The sequence below is a fragment of the Schistocerca gregaria genome, chromosome 7, assembly GCF_023897955.1.
Source record: "Schistocerca gregaria isolate iqSchGreg1 chromosome 7, iqSchGreg1.2, whole genome shotgun sequence".
NCBI classification, from domain to species: Eukaryota; Metazoa; Arthropoda; class Insecta; order Orthoptera; family Acrididae; genus Schistocerca; species Schistocerca gregaria.
Window position 1 is genome coordinate 21,331,650 of NC_064926.1, and position 22,471 is coordinate 21,354,120.

Below are 22,471 nucleotides of genomic sequence, written 5' to 3' on the forward strand. Positions count from 1 at the left end.
GAGGAAGTGTGTAATTCTGTAGCTGGCCCCTGTACTGAAGGATAGTGATACTAAGGCGATCCTTCTGTCGGGTATACAAATGTTCCGTAGCCCGAGGGCTTTCCAAAAGACTTGACGCTACCTTCCTATCAGCAACAGGTCCCGACGTATTAACCTCGGAAGAATCCAGTTTTTATGCGCGGTGTTTTGGAACACATTAGGTAGCGCATTCTGTCGCACGGGTACCGATAGGTGACACCGCTGTTTACTAAAATTCGCTGGCTACGTATTACGAAATTACGTTCACATTTCATCATGTACGCTGCCTTGTAAATTGTATAGGCACCATAAGCAAATCATCGTTACTATTTCCGGCGACGTATTACACACGCTACAGCACAAACAGGAAGTGATTGGCAGAACGAAAGTAAAACGACGGTTTCTCATTAGGTCTGAGGCTCCTAAAGGAGATCAAATTTCTTGCTCTTCGGGGGTAGCCTCCTTTTTGGACACGAATCTCCACCGTCGAAAGGAGAAATGTACCAATGTACTTTTAGAGACCCCGAGTCTATTTAAGGCTCGTGCGCATGAAAGTAAAGTAGAAGCTCGTCCTCATCGCTACGGAATTCGCCGGTCGCACTCGTTTTGTAGCGCGTCGTTAACATAGAGCAGCAGGTCACAGCACGGGTGCGGAGTTGGGCCCCGGCGCCGGACGACCTCGCGACCCCGGCGAGCTCGCCAGCGCCTCTGACTTTAGGAATGCGGCAATTACGGGGCGCGCCTCTGCCGGTAACGCACGGCCGCGGCCGGCTGGAGGGGCGCCGCCGGCCCTGAGTGGCCGCGCACGCCGCGGTGGGGAGCGCGGCGCGGCGCGGCGCGTTGCGGCGCGGCGGCCGCTGGCGGCGGCGCGCAGTCGGCGGCAGCCCAGCAGCGCCAGCGCAAGCGCCGCTCCAGCTCCAGCTCCTGCACCATGCTGCTCGTCGTGGGCCTCGCGTGCCTCGCAGCCGCCGGCGCCGCCGCAGAGCCCGCGGAAGCCGCCAGCGGCCACAACGCGCTGCAGCCCGGCACCGGGTGAGTAACGTCTTCTAGCTGTTCCAGCACACTGCAGTCGCCATATAATCTTCTACGACGGTAAAGAGGAGCTTACCGATAACGAAGAGGTCTCGTTTCAGTAAATAGAGAAAAGACTCAGGAGTTTCCTTCTTTCTTGTTATTGCCATCCATCTAAGCGGACTTCAAATATTCAAATGTGTGTGAAATCTTATGGGACTTAACTGCTAACGGTATCAGTCCCTAAGCTTACACCCTACTTAACCTAAATTATCCTAAGGACAAACACACACACTCATGCCCGAGGGAGGACTTGAACCTCCGCCGGGAAGCAGACTTCAAATAGAAAGAAGTAGTCTACTGGTTAACATCAAACTTGAAATAACTTCAAAACGCGTGAAGTCCCAAAGATTCAATAACAATATTACCTATTACAAATCAAAGATTTAGCACTTTACTAACTAATGTTTAGTTTAATTAAGAATTAAAGAGCATATGTGTTGCACTTATGTTCTTGTAAAATGGTACTCCTTTATGGTCACATTAATCAGGTAATTATTTTAAACCCTTAGTTTCGAGCATTTCTAAGTATGGAACAGCGCATTCTGAAGATGTGTCTGTACAAAATCTGGAGGCAGCAGTAATTTCTTCCGAGGCAGACATCAACACTGCGCGCTTTCGGCGCTCCACAAGGATGCTTCTAATTTATTTTCACATTTTTGTAGAAGTAACAAGATGGATGATGTAGCCCTGTATCTCTTCTTATTAAACCATAAGAGATACGTGTCTTGTTTCCCACATGAGAAGAAACTATATTAGAAGTCGAAAGTGATGGTATTCTCTCCGACCTACGAAATCACATTGTAGAGTTTTATACGCATCCGTACATTTTCTCATTCACAGAAAAGAACAAATGTCAAACAAAATACTTGTCGCTGCTTCTGGGATACTCAGCGATCACTTACATCCTGTGGTAGCACGTTGTAGTTCCCGTCCAATTTTCTAACTTGAGGGCTCTACCCATTGTTCTACGAGATATGGCGATTGTGATAGGAGTCCATTAGGATAAAAGCTACAGCGTTTTTGGCTTTTAGTCCTGATTTTTCGTTTATATAGGGATTACTTTTTACGGAATCAAGGATTAATTTTTATTTAATGAACGATTTCAGTCCGCACTCTGTTGCTGTTTCCGGTATACCCATAACAAAGCCAACGGCACACAAATTTGTAGAGAATTGCAGGGTGCTTTTACCTGAGATTGTCGTCTAAAATTCGTGAGAAATACTTGATGTAATTTAGCAGACTTATCAATTGCAGTTGAATCACCACCGAGAGAAACCTGTAGATTCTGATTCTTAATAGAATCACTGATGCCGATGACTGCGTTCAGAAAAAAATGTTTGGCCTTACGCGTAACAAGCTTAACTAAGTTGTTGGTCTTCATATGCTGAAGATTCTGCACATCGTAATGCAAAATTATGTTGCAACTTGCTTTCAGTCGTAGGCTAAGGCACGTTACGTTCAGCCTCATTAAGTTCCCCTCGCATTAACTTTTACTGATTGTTTACTTTACCGATTTTAGAGTACAAAAGCAGAATAGAATTAACATATGGAGGAGACTACCTCGGCAAAAGAGCTGCTGTAAAGCTAGATTTGATTTGTAGGAACAGGACACTGTCACAAGATCATTTCCTCTCGTGAAGCTTTATGATGCACTGATAGGATGACAAAAAATTAAAATGTACACTTGTCACGTCTTTCATAGCATACGATCAACAGTAGACAAGTAGCTGTGAACAAACTTCACACGCACCTTGTACTTGAAACACAATCGCCAATGTATTACTTCACAGAAAAAATATTGATATCGACCAAACAAATACACCATTCTTGTAACAGCATGAAAAATATGATATAATGAGCTGCTGTTTAGGAAAACAGTTTAAGGAATATGTTGACCTGTCTGAGGGGAATTAGCATTTAGAAGTAGTGGTGCAAAATCAGTAGGAATAATCGTATGCTGGCCTTTGCCCTGGCGACTAAAGGAGCTCGCTAATGTCAAGAGACCACGAAGTTTCCTATAATGATTATTCGTAACATCGATAACATATCTGCGTTCTTTTTTTTAACTTTTCTTTACAATTAGTAGATCGTTAAAGCACCTTCGTTTCTCCTCTATACTCGGAAGTTTAAGACTGAGTGGACTGGACTGTTTCCCCGCCTCTGCTTACAGGTGAGGATGGACAGAATGTGAGGTGTGTACTTGAAGAGTCCCTCGAGTGTGTCACTGCCCCGCAGCACTAAGCAGCACTTCTCAGTGTCTGTCCTAGTCGCATCTTTCGCATTAAGTTAATAAAATCGTGAAGTTCGCTCTTCTGTTGTGTTTCTCTTTCGTCGCCTCTTGTTTCAAATGGTTCAAATGGCTCTGAGCACTATGCCACTTAACTTCTGAGGTCATCAGTCACCTAGAACTTAGAACTAATTAAACCTAACTACCCTAAGGACATCAGACACATCCACGCACGAGGCAGGATTCGAACCTGCGATCGTAGCGGTTGCGCTGTTCCAGACTGTAGCGCCTAGAACCGGCCACTCCGGACGGCGCCTCTTGTTTCAACAACAAAGAAGAAATGATTAAGCATCTTTGCTTGGGCTCGGTACAAGTTTTATTGGATAACGAAATAAAGTAGGAACACAAAACTCTGCTACAAAAAAAAATTATCTAGATGTTACAGAGAGAACCGAATGATTTACGGTTTTTATTAATTAGGAGGAAAAATTAAATGAATACGGTGAGAAATACCCATCCTTATATAAATAATTTCGAGAATCCCTCCCATTATTTACACACTTGTAATTCGATAGTTTACATAGAAAGGGAAATTTAGATAAACGAGTACTTGGAGAATCCCTGTTAGCTTATGAGGTGAATGCTGATAAACACTCGGCAGCGATGGTCGTTTTGGATGGATGCCTCGAGGCGTTACCAGTCTCGCCTAAAACTTGTCGGTCTACTTCGCAACGGAAGTAATGCCATGTCTCCTATGTACTACTAAATTAATAAATCCTGAGAACAGAAAAGATAATCTTTCAAAGATCATCGTATTGTGTGGAAGAACACACCTGATAACCCACTCATTTGGTCACATTCCAATCGCAAGATTGAAATGAGGGATGTTTCGTTTTTATCTTTTAAATTCTGTTTCGCTGATGCTGAGACGAGGTAGAATGCAATTAATGGAAATGATCCAACACTATAAAATCTGCTGATTACTGTGAGACTGCTGCGAATATATAGACATCAAAAAAAAGTTTTGCATCGCCTCGGTTCCGAGAGTTCAATATACACTTCTGGAAATTGAAATAAGAACACCGTGAATTCATTGTCCCAGGAAGGGGAAACTTTATTGACACATTCCTGGGGTCAGATACATCACATGATCACACTGACAAAACCACAGGCACATAAACACAGGCAACAGAGCATGCACAATGTCGGCACTAGTACAGTGTATATCCACCTTTCGCAGCAATGCAGGCTGCTATTCTCCCATGGAGACGATCGTAGAGATGCTGGATGTAGTCCTGTGGAACGGCTTGCCATGCCATTTCCACCTGGCGCCTCAGTTGGACCAGCGTTCGTGCTGGACGTGCAGACCGCGTGAGACGACGCTTCATCCAGTCCCAAACATGCTCAATGGGGGACAGATCTGGAGATCTTGCTGGCCAGGGTAGTTGACTTACACCTTCTGGAGCACGTTGGGTGGCACGGGATACATGCAGACGTGCATTGTCCTGTTGGAACAGCAAGTTCCCTTGCCGGTCTAGGAATGGTAGAACGATGAGTTCGATGACGGTTTGGATGTACCGTGCACTATTCAGTGTCCCCTCGACGATCACCAGAGGTGTACAGCCAGTGTAGGAGATCGCTCACCACACAATAATGCCGGGTGTTGGCCCTGTGTGCCTCGGTCGTATGCAGTCATGATTGTGGCGCTCACCTGCACGGCGCCAAACACGCATACGACCCTCATTGGCACCAAGGCAGCAGCGAATCTCATCGCCTCAAGACGACACGTCTCCATTCGTCCCTCCATTCACGCCTGTCGCGACACCACTGGAGGCGGGCTGCACGACGTTGGGGCGTGAGCGGAAGACGGCCTAACGGTGTGCGGGACCGTAGCCCAGCTTCATGGAGACGGTTGCGAATGGTCCTCGCCGATACCCCAGGAACAACAGTGTCCCTAATTTGCTGGGAAGTGGCGGTGCGGTCCCCTACGGCACAGCGTAGGATCCTACGGTCTTGGCGTGCATCCGTGCGTCGCTGCGGTCCGGTCCCAGGTCGACGGGCACGTGCACCTTCCGCCGACCACTGGCGACAACATCGATGTACTGTGGAGATCTCACGCCCCACGTGTTGAGCAATTCGGCGGTACGTCCACCCGGCCTCCCGCATGCCCACTATACGCCCTCGCTCAAAGTCCGTCAGCTGCACATACGGTTCACGTCCACGCTGTCGCGGCATGCTACCAGTGTTAAAGACTGCGATGGAGCTCCGTATGCCACGGCAAACTGGCTGACACTGACGGCGGCGGTGCACAAATGCTGCGCAGCTAGCGCCATTCGACGGCCAACACCGCGGTTCCTGGTGTGTCCGCTGTGCCGTGCGTGTGATCATTGCTTGTACAGCCCTCTCGCAGTGTCCGGAGCAAGTATGGTGGGTCTGACACACCGGTGTCAATGTGTTCTTTTTTCCATTTCCAGGAGTGTAGATCAATATAAACATTATTTCCGCCCTTTTTATTGCTCATGGAAAACACACATTGCACGTTGTACCACCACACAGCGAGATCTTCTGAGGTGGTGGGTCAGATTGCTATACACACCGGTACCTCTAATACCCAGTAGCACGACCTCTTGCATTGATTCATCATCAAGGCACTGTTGGTCCAGATTGTCCTACTCCGTCAGAGTGTTTGGTGGATCACGTCGGCCATAAACAGCCATTTTCAATCTATCCCAGGCATGTTTGATAGGGTTCATTTCTAGAGAACATGCTGGCCACTCTAGCTGAGTGATGTCGTTATCCTGAAGGAAGTCTTTCACAAGATGTGCACGATGGGGGTACGAATTGTCGTCCATGAAGACGAATGCATCGCCAATGAGCTGCCGATACGTTGCGCTACCAGATGGAGGATGGCATTCACTTATCGTACAGCGGTCACGGCGTCTTCCAAGACCACCAGCGGCACACGTCGGCCCCACATAATGCCACCCCAAAGCAGCAGGGAACCTCCACGTTGCTGCACTCACTGGACAGTGTGTCTAAAGCATTCAGCCTGACCGGGTTGCCTCCAAACACGTTTCCGACGATTGTCTGGTTGAAGGCATATGCGACATGAAGAGAACGTAATGCCAATCCTGAGCGGTCCATTCGGCATGTCGTTGGACCCATCTGTACCGCGCTGCATGGTGTCGTGGTTACAAAGATGGACCTCACTGTGGACATCAGGACTGAAGTTGCCCGTCATGCAGCGTATTACGCACCATCTGAATCATAACACGACGTGTTGTGGCTGCACGAAAAGCATTATTCAACATGGTGGAGTAGCTGTCATTATTCCTCCGAGCCATAATGCGACGGGAACGGTCATCCACAGCAGTAGTAGCCCTTGGGCGGCCTGAGCGACGCATGTCATCGACACTCCCTGTCTCTCTGTACCTCCTCCATGTCCGAACAACAGGGCTTTGGTTCACTTCGAGACGCCTGGGCAGTTCCCTTGTTGAGAGCCGTTCCTGGCACAAAGTAACAATTGCGGACGCGATCGAACCGCAGTATTGACCGTCTAGGCATGTTTGAACTACAGAGAACACGAGACGTGTGCCTCCTTCCTGGTGGAATGACTGGAACTGATCGGCTGTCAGACCGTCTAATAGGCGCTGCTCATGCATGGTTGTTTACATCTTTGGGCGGGTTTAGTGACATCTCTGAACAGTCAAAGAGACTGTGTCTGTGATACAATGACTTCTGTCTTCATGAGTTCTAAGAGCCGGGGTGATGCAAAACTTTTTTTGATGTGTGTATTAACTGAAGTGCAGAAACTGATTTCTTACATTATTAAACCCAACATTTTTCTTTACCTTCACGTCGTGATTTTTGTCAAATGTGGAACGTACTTCTAACATATTACGTAGTAGCGTACAAACCAGGAGGACAACACTCTAGTAAATCGGAATATTACAGTCGTCTAGTGGAGCAAGTAGGCGAAAGGATAATAATATTTCTACAGAGAAAGTAACAATAAAAAGCGAAAACGTCATCATAACAAAAAAATTTTCGATCACAGTGCATTTTAAAAGATTGGTCTAGTAACTCTATGCACAGATCGGTATTAGACGGTAAAACCGAAGAACTTTTGAAAACTGGGAATCCTCATGAGACTAGATGGTGATTTATAACTAGACACTAGATGATAATAATAATAATAATAATAAAACAGTTATATGTGTTCATAAGCAAAATGGGACATTAAACACTAAGAATGTTGGTGGTAAGCATTATGGTGAGTTTAGGTGAACACGCGCCTCCACGGTCGATGTCGCTAACGTACGCTTATGTCGCAGCGTTCGACCCGTAGGTAAGCCGGTTCGAATCCTGGTGGTGGATTAAATTCTCATAGCCAGTATTTGGCAGGCAAGGGGAAGAAAGGTGGTGGCGTTAAGTTTCTGCTTACCAGTCTCTGCGCTAATGTCCTGCACGAAATTCAAACAACTCGACAGTGTCGCACGAAGTGAGGGCACGCGACACTGTTGATAGTCCGTGGGATGGAGGCGTCGAGTTCGGCGACCCCTTGGTGCTTTTCAAGAGGAATAGTTTATATGCAGGAACCGGGTTTCAATCCATCCCTTCTCACGTCGTCATCATCATCATCATCGTCATCATCATCATCATCATCATCCAACACGGCCATGATACTACACTACGGACACACGTTACATTTAAGAACCTTCAACATCGGATTCACATACACTTAACAGATACACTTGTCTCCACAGTTGTCACACTTTGCGAAGGAAAGATGCCACCCCGTGCGAACGATAGGAAAATTTTTTGCAATTAGGCAGTTGAACCTGTATTTAAAGGAATAGTTGTGGAATTTTTAAGCATCTTAGACTAAGAAAGACAAGTGTATGAAAAGACCATCGCAACAAACTAACTTTATTTCAAGAGAAGGCATATATTTGAGGAACACTACGAATACTTAGTCAAGTCTATGTTCTATAAGACTGTGTGTAGCTCTACTGCTGTGGAGTAACAACAGGGAACCGTGCTTCTGCAAAAACACTTTCATAGGTTTCAAAAATATGCGCCTCGACAACTGAAACTGTTATCCCGCTACTGAGTAGCCTAACTCCTCAACCGTAAGACTTCCGCAGTAGTAGGTTGCGATCAACCGACAGTACCCTCGAAGTCCTCATCTCAAGTAAATGGGCCATTTTCGGCATGTTTTAGACCACACTAAAAACCTGCCAGTCAGTCGACATAAGCTCGGCCCAGAACAGTAGTCGGATTACGATTTACCGCAGGAACTTGTCGGTAGTAATATCTGCGTACAAAGCCCAGCTCGTTTTTGTTCCAGGAACACAACGACCCTCTTTGTTCGAAGCATTGACGGATCGCAAAACAATGTTCCAGGTTAATTATGTATCGACGTTTAACGAATAGAATGAATACAGGTGGCTTCAGTCAGAACTGGAGACAGCACATTTTTCTATTGACGACGCTATAAAAAGGCGAACGCGGTAAAGCTGAGCGGCCGGGGAGAGGTTCCCCGGATCCGCCAGACTGCGGCGCCCTGGACAAAGAGGCGGGTGGCGGGGCCGCGTGGGCGCCGGCGCACGTGCCGCCCGCGGCGACGGCCCGGGCCCCTCGCACCGCGCGCGCCTGCCTCGCCGTCGCCACAAGGAGACGAGAGGCAGGTAGAGAGGTGCGGTGGTGTCACTCTACATTAGTATATCTCTCCCGCCATAGGTGACAATCATGCGAAATCGCATCGGGTGACCTGGGTGGCCGAAACATTAGCTCGAACTGTCTAAAATGTTCTTCGAACCAATCGCGATCAATTGTGGCTAGGTGATATGACGCATTGTCATCCGTAACAATCCCATCGTTGTTTAGGAACGTGAAGTCCACGAACGGGTGTTAATGATCTCCGAGTAACCTAACAAACCATTTCCAGTCAATGGACTGTTCAGTTCGATCACAGGATGCAGTCAATTCGATGTAAACACAGCCCACACCATTATGGAACCACCATCAGCTTGCAAAGTGCCTTCTTAACAACTCGGATACAGCGTTTCGTACGGTCTGCACCCCACCCGAACCCTACCGTAACCTCTTATCAACCTAAATCGGGACTTATCTGTCCAGTCCACTCGTTCGAGGTCCAGCCGATACGGTCACACAAGTCCAGGATAGGCGCTGCAGGCGATGTTGTGCCTGCCATAGGCCATTAATGCCATATTTCACCACACTGACCTAACGGATTAGATAGTCTTGCGTCCCACGTTGGTTTCTGAGATATTTTAGGCAGTGTTCAAAAATGGCTCTGAGCATTGTGGTGTCACCGCCAGACACCACACTTGCTAGGTGGTAGCCTTTAAATCGGCCGCGGTCCGGTAGTATACGTCGGACCCGCATGTCGCCACTATCAGTGACTGCATACCGAGCGCCGCCACACGGCAGGTCTAGAGAGACTTCCTAGCACTCGCCCCAGTTGTACAGCCGACTTTGCTAGCGATGGTTCACTGACTTCTACGCTCTCATTTGCCGAGACGATAGTTAGCGTGGCCTTCAGCTACGTTATTTGCTACGACCTAGCAAGGCGCCTTATCAGTTACTATTGATACTGTGAATCATATAATGTCAAGACCGACGTTCGTCATTAATGGATTAAAGTTAAGTATTCCACCAGCTACGTCCGTTTTTCTCAATTCTAATTCCCTTGTCATGTTCCAGACCTCACGCCAGCCTGCGTGAGCTAAAACGCGTGCATTTCGGCCTCCAAAGGGTGTTGGCTCTCCTGCCAACCACAACAAGCACTATGGGACTTAAATTCTGAGGTCATCAGTCCCCTACAACTTAGAACTACTTAAACCTAACTAACCTAAGGACAGCACACACATCCATGCCCGAGGCAGGATTCGAACCTGCGACTGTAGCGGTCGCGCGGTTCCAGACTGTAGCGCCTAGAACCGCTTCAAGCAGTGTTGTTTTTATGTTAGCATTGACGATTATATGCGAACGCCACTGCTGTCGATAGTTAAGTGAAGGCTGCCGGCCACTGTGATGTCCGTGATGCGAGGTAGTGCTTGAAATTTGGTATTCTCGGCACATTCGTAACACTGTGGATATCGGAATACTGATTTTCCAAACGATTTCCGAACTAATGCGTGTAGCTCCAACCACCATTTATCGTTGGAAGTCTGTTAATTCCCGTCGTGCGGCCACTGTCGTGTCGGTAACCTTCTGATATGGATCACCTAAGTACAAATTCCAGCTCCACCGACACACTGCACTTTTATACCTTGTGCACGCGATAATACCGTCATCTGTAATCTGCATATCGGTATCTCATTACTTGTGTCTCTTCAAACACTTTCTCAGTCTCCGCGGTGGCAAGCCTGCGTAAAATCTTCTCAGTTTCCAAGCTCTTGAAGCCGACGGTGGAAACTCCTGTCAAGGGATCGAAACATTATTCGAAATAACGGAAAAAAGAAGAATATTTTATTAACTTAATCAAGTCGTTCCACAGTAAGAGTAAAGACCACGAGCAACCCTTTCAAGTTGATGAAGTATTTCTTCATTTTCGAAAAGCATTGAACTGGAACCACACCAAAGTTTAGTAACAGAAGTACAATCAGTCACATGTCTTTCCAAACGAAATTTCTGGATGGATTCAAAATTGCAGATCATTGACAGGTAATTTGGTAGATGCAGTCTGTCTACAAAAGAGACAGATTACAAAACACTTGTACGCCCCTTCCCAGAATATTGCTCAAGTCTGTGAGTCGCATGAAGTGCTGTAAAAACTGAATTACATGTCTCTCGAAGATATATCTTAATTATTCATCGAAAGGCTACTCACAAAGCTTCAAGAACTTCTATTACGTGATTAGTCAAGGAACATACTTCAGCTTCCTACTTACCGCTCCCCTATGGGCGCGAAAACAAATTAGACTAATTACACTACATACAGATGTATTTAAGCAGTCATTCTTCACGCGATCCATACACGACTGGAACGGAAATAAACTCAGAATTTGGTACAACGCTAAGTATCCTTTCTCATGAACTTCACATTGGTTTTCAGAGTATGTACGTAGAGGAGTTTAAACGAGCGATATGTTAGCGAAACATCAAACATGAGTCTATCATGTCATTGCCATACCATTTTATTATTAGTCCGAAGAGTCTCAGAATATAAGTGCAGTTCGTAGCCAATAGCGTCCCCACATTACACCACCACAAATCTAATAACAGGCCGTACATGGGGATTACATCCTTCTCCAACCTTCAATGCGTACAAAATCCTTATCCGACCAATCTTTACTTTATTCAACGTAGCCTGAAATTCCACAGCCACACAATTTTACCACTCCTTATAAATTCTAGAACGTCGTACACTTTACCACGCCTTCGTATCCTACATGTTTCCATCAATTGATAAAATTCCCCCCTTTCCGCATATTCCTCAAACAACTTCGCAGATCCGATAGGCTACATTCCGCGAAGTTGAAGATCATAACCCACTCGTCTCTCCAATCCCAGCAATTTCTGGGTTGCTGCCGCGCCTGTACCAATACGTCTCGCCCTGTCTCCACCTCCACCTGCACATCCTTTATATCCCATCCCAGGCAACTCCAACAGACTCTCTCTCCCTGAACCAGAGTTGAATGCTGATATTTTACATCCTACAAATTACAGGTCCATTCTGCATATTCATTACTTAGACCAATCTATCTCCCAACCTTCTAATCTACTGTTGCCCCTTCCTGTTCCAGCTGCCATTTGTACATACAACCTGCCACCCAATTTTGAGCCCCTCCCTGCGTCCCCAGGCACTGCGACCTTTTTATGTTAACTCTCATCCCTCCTTCCGTCCTCCTTTCCTATCCATGCAGCATTTATTGCAAGTTGATCTAGAGAAACCTACTGCTTGCATAATCGTTATCGTCTTAGCACCAACCCCACCATCTCATCTGCGTTTTATAATGAATCATTTAAAGGAAACCAGTTTCATCCTATTTTGGTGCCACTGTTTTAATTTCTTAATTTCAACAGAACTGTATGAATGTACCTTGGTATGATTCGGCTGAGCAGCCGCGATATGGCTGTGTCAGACATTCCTCTGCCTCGCTCACATTTGCCGAGTGAAATAACCAATAATGAACGAGGTATATGGACGGGATGAATATTCTATGTCGCATTCGTTCCGCGGCCAACAATAAACTGTGCACTAGTAACAGAGCTTGTGAACGAGGTTCGATAAACCCTCTGCCGGACACTTGAATGTGACTTGCAGAGTATCCGTGTAGCTGTAGATGTAGGTGTTAATTCCCACCTCAGGATTAAGTGAGGCGATGAACGTGAGTTTCTCATAATGCATACGGGGCGATGAAAAGTTTCCGTTTGAAGGCGTTGCTGCAGCGTTTATGCGACCTATTGCGACTCCGATGTGGGTATATAAGCACCAACATATAGGCAAGGGATTAGTGCAGCATTCATTTCATTTCGACGAGCGAGCGGTAATTGCCGAAACGTGAATTATGGCGACGATATTAGCAAACGCCTCCCTGCGTGATCAACATGCTTTTATTCATTCCTTAGCTGCCGAATGACAAACAACAAACACCGGTAGACATTCGTCGGAGAATGAGGAACATGTACGAGACAGAATATGTGTCGAAAAGCAGCGCTGTGGAATAGCGACGAGGTACGCTGTAAGTTCACGATAACGCTCGTCCCCATATCGCAAGAAGTCTACTCTTCTCTCCCCGTGTGATCATCACGCCTTCGGTGTCGTAGGTAAGGCCTCGAAGGGTCGAAGATTCCTGCCGAACGAGGACACACAGCAGGAAGCTGCGCGACACGGTGTTCCGCCAAACGGGTATCTTCAACCTGGTGCGTAGGCGGAGTGATTGTCTCAATGCTGACGGGGATTGGGTGATTGGGATGCCTATTCTGGACTGCACGACCTTTCAGTGGAAACTTGTCGATCGCTCCCAACAATAAGTGTTGTCACTTCTTCTGTTAGAACGCTGTCCTTGGTAATATAGCTCTGCGACATAACAATTCTTTTCTCATATCTTTCAACTATCATACCAGAAATATTTGGTACAACGGCTTTCTTTCCAGTCCGTTTTTACAAGTAATCTAAATTTCTGGCTGTTTTAAACGAATTTTTTTTCTTGGATGCATATCTGAGAGAAAGACTGTTGATGATCCACAGCAGCAGATTACAATATAAAGATGTAAAAAGAGTGACGTACGATGTTTTGGCGCGGTCTTGGAACCTTCCACAGACAGCCCAAGTTGTTAATGCAACCGCTAGCGATAAGCGGGAAATCTGGGTTCGAGTCCCGGTCCGGTACAAATTTTCATGTGTTACTACTGCGTAGTAGATATACATCTAATACAGATGATGTAAGGGAATTGATAGTCAGCTAATAACTTTCTAACTTTTTTTTATTTTCAACTGACTAAGGCAGAAAAATAAAGGAGAACAACGGTGTAGTGGAATTTGCACGATGTTGCAACCTTAAACTTACAATTTTTTACAGTCGACCCACGACTTAATCTGCAATAATATGTGTATTTTGATATCTATAGGTCAGGAGCACTACACGCCGGAAGCGGCTACAAGGGTAGCGGAGTACGTGCGGAGTGCACATGGGGGTTTTTTAGGTTAGAGAATTCCTTCCCTAGGCCCGACAAGACGCCTCCTGAGACGCGGCAAGGTAGGAGTAGGCAAAATCCAACAGGGAATAACAATATTAATGTGCTAATAGTAAACTACAGGAGCGTCTATAGAAAGGTCCCAGAACTGCTCTCATTAATAAACGGTTACAACGCCCATATAATACTAGGGACAGAAAGTTGGCTGAAACCAGACGTAAACAGTAATGAAATCCTAAACTCAGATTGGAATGTATACCGCAGAGACAGGCTGGACAGAGAAGGGGGAGGCGTGTTTATAGAGATAAGAAGTGCAATAGTATCGAAGGAAATTCACGGAGATCCGAATTGTGAAATGATTTGGGTGAAGGTCACGGTTAAAGCAGGCTCAGGCATGGTAATTGGATGTCTCTATAGGCCCCCGGGCTCAGCAGCTGTTGTGGCAGAGCACCTGAAGAATAATTTGGAAAATATTTCGAGTAGATCTCCCCACCATGTTATAGTTTTGGGTGGAGATTTTAATTTGCCGAATATAGACTGGGAGACTCAAACGTTCATAACGGGCGGCAGGGAAAAAGAATCCAGTGAAATTTTGTTAAGTGCTTTATCTGAAAATTACCTTGAGCAGTTAAACAGAGAACCGACACGTGGTGATAACATATTAGACCTTCTGGTGACAAACAGACCCGAACTATTTGAATCAGTTAATGCAGAACAGGGAATCAGCGAGCATAAAGCGGTTACTGCATCGATGATTTCAGCCGTAAATAGAAATATTAAAAAAGGTAGGAAGATTTTTCTGTTTAGCAAAAGTGACAAAAAGCAGATTTCAGAGTACTTGATGGCTCAACACAAAAGTTTTGTCTCAAGTTCAGATAGTGTTGAGGATCAGTGGACAAAGTTCAAAACCATCGTACAATATGCGTTAGATGAGTATGTGTCAAACAAGATCGTAAGAGATGGAAAAGAGCCACCGTTGTTCAACAACCGAGATAGAAAACTGCTGCGGAAGCAAAGGGAACTTCACAGCAAACATAAACATAGCCAAAGCCTTGCAGACAAACAAAAATTACGCGAATCGAAATGTAGTGTGAGGAGGGCTATGCGAGAGGCGTTCAATGAATTCGAAAGTAAAGTTCTATGTACTGACTTGGCAGGAAATCCTAAGAAATTTTGGTCCTATGTAAAAGCGGCAGGTGGATCAAAACAAAATGTCCAGACACTCTGTGATCAAAATGGTACTGAAACAGAGGATAACAGACTAAAGGCCGAAATACTAAATGTGTTCTTCCAAAGCTGTTTCACAGAGGAAGACTGCACTGTAGTTCCTTCTCTAGATTGTCGCACAGATGACAAAATGATAGATATCGAAAAATACGACAGAGGGATAGAGAAACAATTAAAATCGCTCAAAAGAGGAAAGGCCGCTGGACCTGATGGGATACCAGTTCGATTTTACACAGAGTACGCGAAGGACCTTGACCCCCTTCTTGCAGCGGTGTACCGTAGGTCTCTAGAAGAGCGAGGCGTTCCAAAGGATTGGAAAAGGGCACAGGTCATCCCCGTTTTCAAGAAGGGACGTCGAACAGATGTGCAGAACTATAGACCTATATCTCTAACCTCGATCAGTTGTAGAATTTTGGAACACGTATTATGTTCGAGTATAATAACTTTTCTGGAGACTAGAAACCTACTCTGTAGGAATCAGCATGGGTTTCGAAAAAGACGGTCGTCTGAAACCCAGCTCGCGCTATTCGTCCACGAGACTCAGAGGGCCATAGACACGGGTTCACAGGTAGATGCCGTGTTTCCTGACTTCCGCAATGCGTTTGACACAGTTCCCCACAGTTGTTTAATGAACAAAGTAAGAGCATACGGACTCTCAGACCAATTGTGTGATTGGATTGAGGAGTTCCTAGATAACAGAACGCAGCATGTCATTCTCAATGGAGAGAAGTCTTCCGAAGTAAGAGTGATTTCAGGTGTGCCGCAGGGGAGTGTCATAGGACCGTTGCTATTCACAATATACATAAATGACCTGGTGGATGACATCGGAAGTTCACTGAGGCTTTTTGCAGATGATGCTGTGGTGTATCGAGAGGTTGCAACAATGAAAAATTGTACTGAAATGCAGGAGGATCTGCAGCGAATTGACGCATGGTGCACGGAATGGCAATTGAATCTCAATGTAGACAAGTGTAATGTGCTGCGAATACATAGAAACATAGATCCCTTATCATTTAGCTACAAAATAGCAGGTCAGCAACTGGAAGCAGTTAATTCCATAAATTATCTGGGAGTACGCATTAGGAGTGATTTAAAATGGAATGATCATATAAAGCTGATCGTCGGTAAAGCAGATGCCAGACTGACATTCATTGGAAGAATCCTAAGGAAATGCAATCCGAAAACAAAGGAAGTAGGTTACAGTACGCTTGTTCGCCCACTGCTTGAATACTGCTCAATAGTGTGGGATCCGTACCAGATAGGGTTGATAGAAGAGATAGAGAAGATCCAACGGAGAGCAGCGAGCTTCGTTACACGATCATTTAGTAATCGCGAAAGCGATACGGAGATGATAGATAAACTCCAGTGGAAGACTCTGCAGGAGAGACGCTCAGTAGCTCGGTACGGGCTTTTGTTAAAGTTTCGAGAACATACCTTCAACGAAGAGTCAAGCAGTATATTGCTCCCTCCTACGTATATCTCGCGAAGAGACCATGAAGATAAAATCAGAGAGATTTAAAGCCCACACAGAAGCATACCGACAATCATTCTTTCCACGAACAATACGAGACTGGAATAGAAGGGAGAACCGATAGTGGTACTCAGGGTACCCTCCGCCACACACCGTCAGGTGGCTTGCGGAGTATGGATGTAGATGTAGATCTATCATAATGAACTTGAATAAATGATAAAAAGGAATTACAGATATAGATAATTCGTTTTCTCATTACAAGTGGACCTGGATCCAAATGTGGACCAAACTTTAAGAGCCTTTCTCTTCTGAATGCATACTAAATTTTTATTTGCAATGTCCAGTATTACAAGTACTCTGGTATACATAATTCCACCGTCAAGATAAAATGCCCCCCCCATGAACCATGGACCTTCCGTTGGTGGGGAGGCTTGCGTGCCTCAGCGATACAGATGGCCGTACCGTAGGTGCAACCACAACGGAGGGGTATCTGTTGAGAGGCCAGACAAACGTGTGGTTCCTGAAGAGGGGCAGCAGCCTTTTCAGTAGTTGCAGGGGCAACAGTCTGGATGATTGACTGATCTGGCCTTGCAACATTAACCAAAACGGCGTTGCTGTGCTGGTACTGCGAACGGCTGAAAGCAAGGGGAAACTACAGCCGTAATTTTTCCCGAGGACATGCAGCTTTACTGTATGATTAAATGATGATGGCATCCTCTTGGGTAAAATATTCCGGAGGTAAAATAGTCCCCCATTCGGATCTCCGGGCGGGGACTACTCAGGAGGATGTCGTTATCAGGAGAAAGAAAACTGGCGTTCTACGGATCGGAGCGTGGAATGTCAGATCCCTTAATCGGGCAGGTAGGTTAGAAAATTTAAAAAGGGAAATGGATAGGTTAAAGTTAGATATAGTGGGAATTAGTGAAGTTCGGTGGCAGGAGGAACAAGACTTCTGGTCAGGTGATTACAGGGTTATAAACACAAAATCAAATAGGGGTAATGCAGGAGTAGGTTTAATAATGAATAGGAAAATAGGAATGCGGGTAAGCTACTACAAACAGCATAGTGAACGCATTATTGTGACCAAGATAGATACTAAGCCCACACCTACTACAGTAGTACAAGTTTATATGCCAACTAGCTCTGCAGATGACGAAGAAATTGAAGAAATGTACGATGAAATAAAAGAAATTATTCAGATAGTGAAGGGAGACGAAAATTTAATAGTAATGGGTGACTGCAATTCGAGTGTAGGAAAAGGGAGAGAAGGAAACATAGTAGGTGAATATGGATTGGGGCTAAGAAATGAAAGAGGAAGCCGCCTAGTAGAATTTTGTACAGAGCACAACTTAGTCATAGGTAACACTTGGTTTAAGAATCATGAAAGAAGGTTGTATACGTGGAAGAACCCTGGAGATACTAAAAGGTATCAGATAGATTATATAATGGTAAGACAGAGATTTAGGAACCAGGTTTTAAGTTGTAAGACATTTCCAGGGGCAGATGTGGACTCTGACCACAATCTATTGGTTATGACCTGTAGATTAAAACTGAAGAAACTGCAAAAATGTGGGAAATTAAGGAGATGGGACCTGGATAAACTGAAAGAACCAGAGGTTGTACAGAGTTTCAGGGAGAGCATAAGGGAACAATTGACAGGAATAGGGGAAAGAAATACAGTAGAAGAAGAATGGGTAGCTCTGAGGGATGAAGTAGTGAAGGCAGCAGAGGATAAAGTAGGTAAAAAGACGAGGGCTGCTAGAAATCCTTGGGTAACAGAAGAAATATTGAATTTAATTGATGAAAGGAGAAAATATAAAAATGCAGTAAATGAAGCAGGCAAAAAGGAATACAAACGTCTCAAAAATGAGATCGAGAGGAAGTGCAAAATGGCTAAACAGGGATGGCTAGAGGATAAATGTAAGGATGTAGAGACTTATCTCACTAGGGGTAAGATAGATACTGCCTACAGGAAAATTAAAGAGACCTTTGGAGAGAAGAGAACCACGTGTATGAATATCAAGAGCTCAGATGGCAACCCAGTTCTAAGCAAAGAAGGGAAGGCAGAAAGGTGGAAGGAGTATATAGAAGGTTTATACAAGGGTGATGTACTTGAGGACAATATTATGGAAATGGAAGAGGATGTAGATGAAGACGAAATGGGTGATACGATATTGCGTGAAGAGTTTGACAGAGCACTGAAAGACCTGAGTCGGAACAAGGCCCCCGGAGTAGACAACATTCCATTAGAACTACTGACGGCCTTGGGAGAGCCAGTCATGACAAAACTCTACCAGCTGGTGAGCAAGATGTATGAGACAGGCCAAATACCCTCAGACTTCAAGAAGAATATAATAATTCCAATCCCAAAGAAAGCAGGTGCTGACAGATGTGAAAATTACCGAACTATCAGTTTAATAAGTCACAGCTGCAAAATACTAACGCGAATTCTTTACAGACGAATGGAAAAACTGGTAGATGCGGACCTCGGGGAGGATCAGTTTGGATTCCGTAGAAATGTTGGAACACGTGAGGCAATACTGACCTTACGACTTATCTTAGAAGAAAGATTAAGAAAAGGCAAACCTACGTTTCTAGCATTTTTAGACTTAGAGAAAGCTTTTGACAATGTTGACTGGAATACTCTTTTTCAAATTCTAAAGGTGGCAGGGGTAAAATACAGGGAGCGAAAGGCTATTTACAATTTGTACAGAAACCAGATGGCAGTCATAAGAGTCGAGGGGCATGAAAGGGAAGCAGTGGTTGGGAAAGGAGTGAGACAGGGTTGTAGCCTCTCCCCGATGTTATTCAATCTGTATATTGAGCAAGCAGTAAAGGAAACAAAAGAAAAATTTGGAGTAGGTATTAAAATTCATGGAGACGAAGTAAAAACTTTGAGGTTCGCCGATGACATTGTAATTCTGTCAGAGACGGCAAAGGACTTGGAAGAGCAGTTGAACGGAATGGACAGTGTCTTGAAAGGAGGATATAAGATGAACATCAACAAAAGCAAAACGAGGATAATGGAATGTAGTCAAATTAAATCGGGTGATGCTGAGGGAATTATATTAGGAAATGAGACACTTAAAGTAGTAAAGGAGTTTTGCTATTTAGGAAGTAAAATAACTGATGATGGTCGAAGTAGAGAGGATATAAAATGTAGACTGGCAATGGCAAGGAAAGCGTTTCTGAAGAAGAGAAATTTGTTAACATCGAATATAGATTTAAGTGTCAGGAAGTCATTTCTGAAAATATTTGTTTGGAGTGTAGCCATGTATGGAAGTGAAACATGGACGATAACTAGTTTGGACAAGAAGAGAATAGAAGCTTTCGAAATGTGGTGCTACAGAAGAATACTGAAGATAAGGTGGATAGATCACGTAACTAATGAGGAGGTATTGAATAGGACTGGGGAGAAGAGAAGTTTGTGGCACAACTTGACTAGAAGAAGGGATCGGTTGGTAGGACATGTTTTGAGGCATCAAGGGATCACAAATTTAGCACTGGAGGGCAGTGTGGAGGGTAAAAATCGTAGAGGGAGACCGAGAGATGAGTACACTAAGCAGATTCAGAAGGATGTAGGTTGTAGTAGGTACTGGGAGATGAAGAAGCTTGCACAGGATAGAGTAGCATGGAGAGCTGCATCAAACCAGTCTCAGGACTGAAGACCACAACAACAACAACAAGATAAAATGGAGCAAATGACACTATCTATTACTTTGAAAGAGTGACAACGAAAACACTGTACAGCTGTTACACCTTGTGGCTGCTACGCTGTAAGCTGAGGCACACGCGGTGGTGAGAGAGGCGCCTTGCCCCCAGCTGGCAGGACAGACACCGGTCAGCTCTCACGAGCCGCCGTCGGGGCACCACACGCGCGCCCCTCGCCATTTATTACCGGTACTCGCTCGCCGACACAGGGGCGGGCGTCACGCCGATCGCGAATACAAATGACACCCCGCTTTCTACACGTTCCTTACCTGACAGCAATCCTCACCAACATTCTTAGGTAATGCAACCTTAACAGCTAGCTTCTTCGGGAATATAAACCCTAATAAAAATGTTTAAAGTTTATCGTCGCTTAGGATTCGAATCTGTTCCTGCAGATAAAAGTGTGACATGTAACTTTGTCACCGATAGCATTCACGTATCCACAATGAAGCTCTGCATCTTGTACTTTCTGTCACTGGAGGTACATTCACAGCCTACAGTGCTTCCGTTCCATCGTGTCAGAAAAGAAACGTATATACTCACAACGTGGATACTCCTGGTGATATCTGCTGAAATACATTGACGAAAAAATCGTAACACTAATTCATCTGGAGTAACGAAATTTCGGCAATACGTCTGTCTGGGTAATATATTTAAGTGATTAACATTGCAAGATCACTGGTTAATGTAATCGCGAGGTACAAAATTGCACATGTGAAACGCTCGTACATTAATAACCGGTGTAATCGCCGGAATACTGAATACAAGCTTGCAAACCTCCATACATTGTGTTGTATATGTGCCGTCTGTCAGTTTGTGTAACGGAGATCCACGCCTATTGCATTTCGTAGGACAGTGTTGTCCTCTTTGTGCTCAATCACAAGATCCTGAGGAAAACCCCGGCAGAGGAATCTAAACGTCGATTGTTTGAAGAAATGTAACGCAGCCCAACAACCCAAGAGGTTTTAATTTCAGTCTTGCATTACTTTTTGAACGCCCCTCGCAAAAGAAGGAAAAACATATCGCGAATGAGTGGGCCGAGTACGAAGAATGCTCCAAAAGACCGTAGTGTCAGCCCAACTTGATCCACGCCCTCCACACACATTAGGGTTTAAATGATTCGATGGGCCGCCGCCTTGCATCACTAGAAAGGTGAGAAAATCGAGACACAGCTACTGTCAGTTTCTGTGTCTTTTGGCTTCCTGAAGACGTTTACCTTCAGGTTCTCCCACGAGAAATGACCTTTTGCGAGGTAACCGTCTCCAAATGTCCGTTGTATTGAGTTCCCTTCGCAGTGTTTGCGCGGAAACTGTTTGAGATGGACATGTAGACAGCAACAACTTCTATCGGCTTTGAAACCGATTCCCCTGATAAGACGTGGTTCTCACCTCCGGTCCCTATCGGTCAGAACATCTACATCATACTAAGCAAGCTAACTAACAGTGTGTGGCTGAGGGTACTTTCTGTACGACTATCTGATCCCTCCACCCCAGTTCCACTCGCGAATAGTGCGTGGGAAGACTAATTGTCGCTAAATCTCTCTATTGGCTCTAATGTCTCTAATTTTCTCCTCGTGGTCAATACGCGAAATGTATGTGGAGGGAAGTCCGACTCCTCCTGAAAAGTGCTGTCCCGAAATTTCAATAATAAAGCTCTCCGTGATGCACAACGCCTCTCTTGTAACGTCTGCCAGTGCAGCTCTTTTAGCATCTCCGTAACGCTCTCTCGCCAGCCTAACGATCCCGTCACGAAATGCGCCGCTCTTCGTTGTATCTTCTCTGTCTCCTCTATCAGTCCTACCTAATAGGGATCAGAGATACATGAACAATACTCAAGAATCGGGCAAACAAGCGCCTTATAAGCCACTTCTTTCGTGGATTAGCTACATTTCCTTAAGACTCCTCCGATAAATCTGAGGCTGGTGTCTGCTTTTCCCACTACCTGTTTTATATGGTCATTCCACTTAAGGTCGTTCTGGATAGCTACGCCTAGATATTTTGTCTGCAGCTGTCTCCAGCTGTTTGGCATCAATAGTGTAGCTGTGCAGTAGTGGATTTCTTTTCCTATGTGTGCGT

General features: G+C 45.1%; 1 protein-coding gene across 1 annotated transcript in view; it reads left to right on the top strand.

Annotated features, from left to right (window-relative positions):
* The first annotated feature begins 894 nt into the window (after positions 1-894).
* LOC126282212 (fibrillin-2-like) overlaps positions 895-22,471 on the top strand; it is a 687,537-nt gene continuing 665,960 nt past the window's right edge. Inside the window, exon 1 of the mRNA XM_049981761.1 lies at positions 895-1,050. Coding sequence (XP_049837718.1) covers positions 950-1,050 — 101 coding nt within the window. The 5' untranslated portion in view covers positions 895-949. The remainder of the gene's footprint in view (positions 1,051-22,471) is intronic.